We start from the raw sequence: 3,598 nt of genomic DNA on the forward strand, positions 1-3,598 counted from the left end.
ATCAAAATTATATTTATTGTAACCCAAACCACAGATACGTTGCGCTGTAATTCAGATAACAATGATTGCATGTTTCGGTAATACGATTGTTGTTTTCACGCCAACCATCTAATATGTGTACTGTTTGGTCTGTTTGTATTGCTGATTTGAATCGCATGATCATCTATCGTTTGTGTTTCTTGTACCACGACGACAATATGTTTTGTTGACAGTCAGCTTACTGAATCACCTGCTGACTCATTTGATCCAATATATGACAGCGTCACTTATTTGGTCTAACGACGGTTGTTTGCTGATATTGGTGTTGATATTGATATTGTTCTGACACAATGTTTCAGCGTTCCATGTATAGTCTACACTAACCTAAACCAATCGTGCAGTTTTACAACCGGATATTCACGCTGTCGAAATACTGCAATTGCAGCCTGATTGTGCCATCAGAATGTTTCCGGATCATGATGAAACCGGATTGTAATGTATATATATATTGTGCGTTCCATATTTTGGTTTTGACTGTTACAAGTGCAATATGTCAAGTTGTATTGCAAGTCGGTAGTCCATTGTTGTAACGACAACGGCCATCTAAAACTATCAAGTGCTGTGATAATATGTGCCAATATATGACCCATTCCAACACAATATTTATTGGGAGCTCATCTGGTTTGATATCAATATTCAAATAATTCGATGCAAACCAGAATAGTGATCGGACTGAAACCAATATGATGCATGCATATCCACCATCAAATCAATACTGCGTCAACATGATGACAGTCATCAATCGAGTGCAACCACGAACCCCATCAAATCAGCATATATCCAATACCCAATGCCCAATACACACCATAATCAATTAGACCAACTGGTTACAAATATGATACCGGTAGCCTGTCGATCGAGCAATACAATGGCTGCAATAAACAACAATATTGCTGATACTGGTTATTATGCAGTTATCATGACGCTGGCTAAATAAATAATCTGGCATGCTATACTCATTGCGGTCGTGGTTGAGCAAGCACAGTCGTATATCAGGGTTGTATAAGGAATAAATGATTGACTGTACAAGGTAATTGTTGGTGTAATCAGGTTCGACACTCTGTGTATATGATTTTGTAGTTATAAGGAATCGCTTACCAAGGGCCAAGTGTAACTGCAGGGTGTTTTATCTACTTGAGCAGTGGTTAATCCACAACCTAAAAAACTGTACACCTGCCTGAAACTGTATGTCGCACTACACGATCAGTCGAGCTCTTTCATTATCAATTGTTGGAATATCCAGACGAATACTCCTAAGCGGTAACTTGTGGCAAGGTTAATTCTTTTAGCTCTCACTTTAAAGCTTTCAAATTAAACTTTTCCTGGCTACCAATCCACATGCTCCGACTCCATTATCTTCATCTTATAAAAAACGCAAATTTGATTTATTTAATAAATAGCTCTTCAAACTATTTCATCTTCCTAACTACTTTATTATCTTTCACTATTCTTGAAAAAAATCAAGTCTGTTGATCTTGAATTACTGTGCAACTTCCATTACACTTCTGATTTGTTCTTTTCTAATAGCTACTAACAGTCACAGATGGTATTTTACATTTATTATAAATTTACACGAAGCTCCAAAAATTCTGACACCAACTTACCACCCTTTTACACTACCGCCGTTTTGGTAGTCACAGTGAGGATTTACTATAAACGGCCAATGATAAACATAAAGCATTTTTAAAGCACTCCCTACACAAGTTGATCCTTATCCCTAGAACTCATCCAGTACACGATTTCGATTATAAAAGATGGAATTGTGGATGTTTGAATGGGTCACTGATCAAATAGGCATATAGTCGCTAGACCAGATGAAATTCGCAAGCGCATCGATTTTTGCAGCTCTTGCTCTGAGCAGTAGTATCTATGCTGCACCACCACTAAAATCTCTGAGTCTTGCATACACCACTAGTGTCGCTACCGCAACTGCCACTGCCACTGCAACCACCAGTTTACAACCTAGTTCACAAACAATGAGTAATACACCCGCTTCAACTAGAACCCCTCTTGGCGAACCGATTTATCACACGAGTCCATTTTTTACAGCTGTTTTATCAAAATTGGTTCATGAACATCAAGGCAGTAGCAATCTCCGTAATACCATGGTTAGTGAGGTTTTAACCAAAGTGTCCGAGGCAAAGAACGCTTTGTATAGGGAAAATGGAATCACGCTTACTCCTGAAGAACTCGACCTTGACCGTGCAACATCTACTAAAACCACAGATGGTAGAAGATTAGTAGAGTATCCGGGTAGACATACGTTTTTTGGAATATTGATGTCCGCTATTCAAGATCCACCAAACTTTACAGATGAAAATGTGATGGCTGCAAGTCCCGCAATGACTGGCTCATTGCATTCTGGACATGATCAAGCTGCGCCATTGCCTGTTCTTGATTTGGAATTCCCACAGGTGTATGTCCAAAGTTTTTTGGACGAACTTTTGCGCTTGATGAGGCAGTTTGATATGTGGTTAGCAAGAACCAAATCAAATGTCAAGAAAATCAAAGTTGAACCCAAGAATACCGAAACATCTGCACTCATCACTGCATTCAATTCGTATTTCAGCCAAATGATTGCCAAATTTACACAGGCAACAACTAGCTTAAGTCAATTACTGCAAAACACAGGTGAACCCAGAGATCCTAACGATTTAATTGCATTAGGTCTAACTATAATAGAGGATATCCGAAAGGATCAAAAAGACGAAAAACCATTTTCAGATGCAGTTTACAAGTTTTTCAAACATGACCTGCGAGCTAAATTACTAGCCAAATGGATACTTGACGTTTGTTTCTATCCTTTTGATCAAATGTTAAAGTCAGGGAAACAACTGAGAAATCAGTTGAATGGCATCGACGGTGATGATCCACATGATGATGGTGGATCGAATCCTCAACCGGTTGAGCATGAAGTGGATCCTCAGCCAGCCCAGCATGATGTTGATCCTCAGCCGGTTGAGGATGAAGTGAATGTCGAATTAGGTAGTGATTTGGAAGATGTTTTGGATGATGATTTGGAGGATAGTTCGGACCCTCAGCCAGTCCAGCATGAAGTGAGTCCTCAACCGGTTGAGGATGAATTGAATGGTGGATCAGATAGTGATTGGGAGGATGTTTCGGATGATGATTCAGATCCTCAACCGGTTGAGGATGAATTGAATGGTGGACCAGATAGTGATTGGGAGGATGTTCCGGATGATTCAGATCCTTGATCGGTTGAGCATGATTTGTACTCAGACTTTGAATAAAGCATTAATTACCGACTTTAAATTTGGTGCAAATGCCACATATTGTTGGTGATGGATGTGATCGATGGATTCATAAACTACAGCCGTGTCCATGTAACATGGAATACTTGCATTCATCTTGCAGTAATTGCATTTTACTTTCAAATAAACAATCGTCAAATGTTCATTATGCTCTACTACGCTTTACTATGCTTTACTACCAAAAACCGACTGCTTGTTCAATTGACATGTTCAATTCTTTTAAACAACCATCATATGATGCTCATACAACCAAATTATCACTTTGTCCATCATTGCCATAGTAATGC

The 3,598-nt window shown here is 39.0% G+C and overlaps 1 protein-coding gene across 1 annotated transcript; it reads left to right on the top strand.

Moving 5' to 3' along the window:
• Positions 1–1,853: 1,853 nt before the first annotated feature.
• On the top strand, positions 1,854–3,254 carry BATDEDRAFT_28939 (uncharacterized protein; the record flags this gene model as incomplete). Its single annotated transcript, XM_006683363.1, has 1 exon — positions 1,854–3,254. The coding sequence occupies one exon, from the start codon at positions 1,854–1,856 to the stop codon at positions 3,252–3,254; it is 1,401 nt and encodes a 466-aa protein (XP_006683426.1).
• Between the last annotated feature and the right edge of the window lie 344 nt (positions 3,255–3,598).

The sequence above is a fragment of the Batrachochytrium dendrobatidis genome (assembly GCF_000203795.2).
Source record: "Batrachochytrium dendrobatidis JAM81 unplaced genomic scaffold BATDEscaffold_111, whole genome shotgun sequence".
In the NCBI taxonomy this organism is placed as follows: Eukaryota; Fungi; Chytridiomycota; class Chytridiomycetes; order Rhizophydiales; genus Batrachochytrium; species Batrachochytrium dendrobatidis.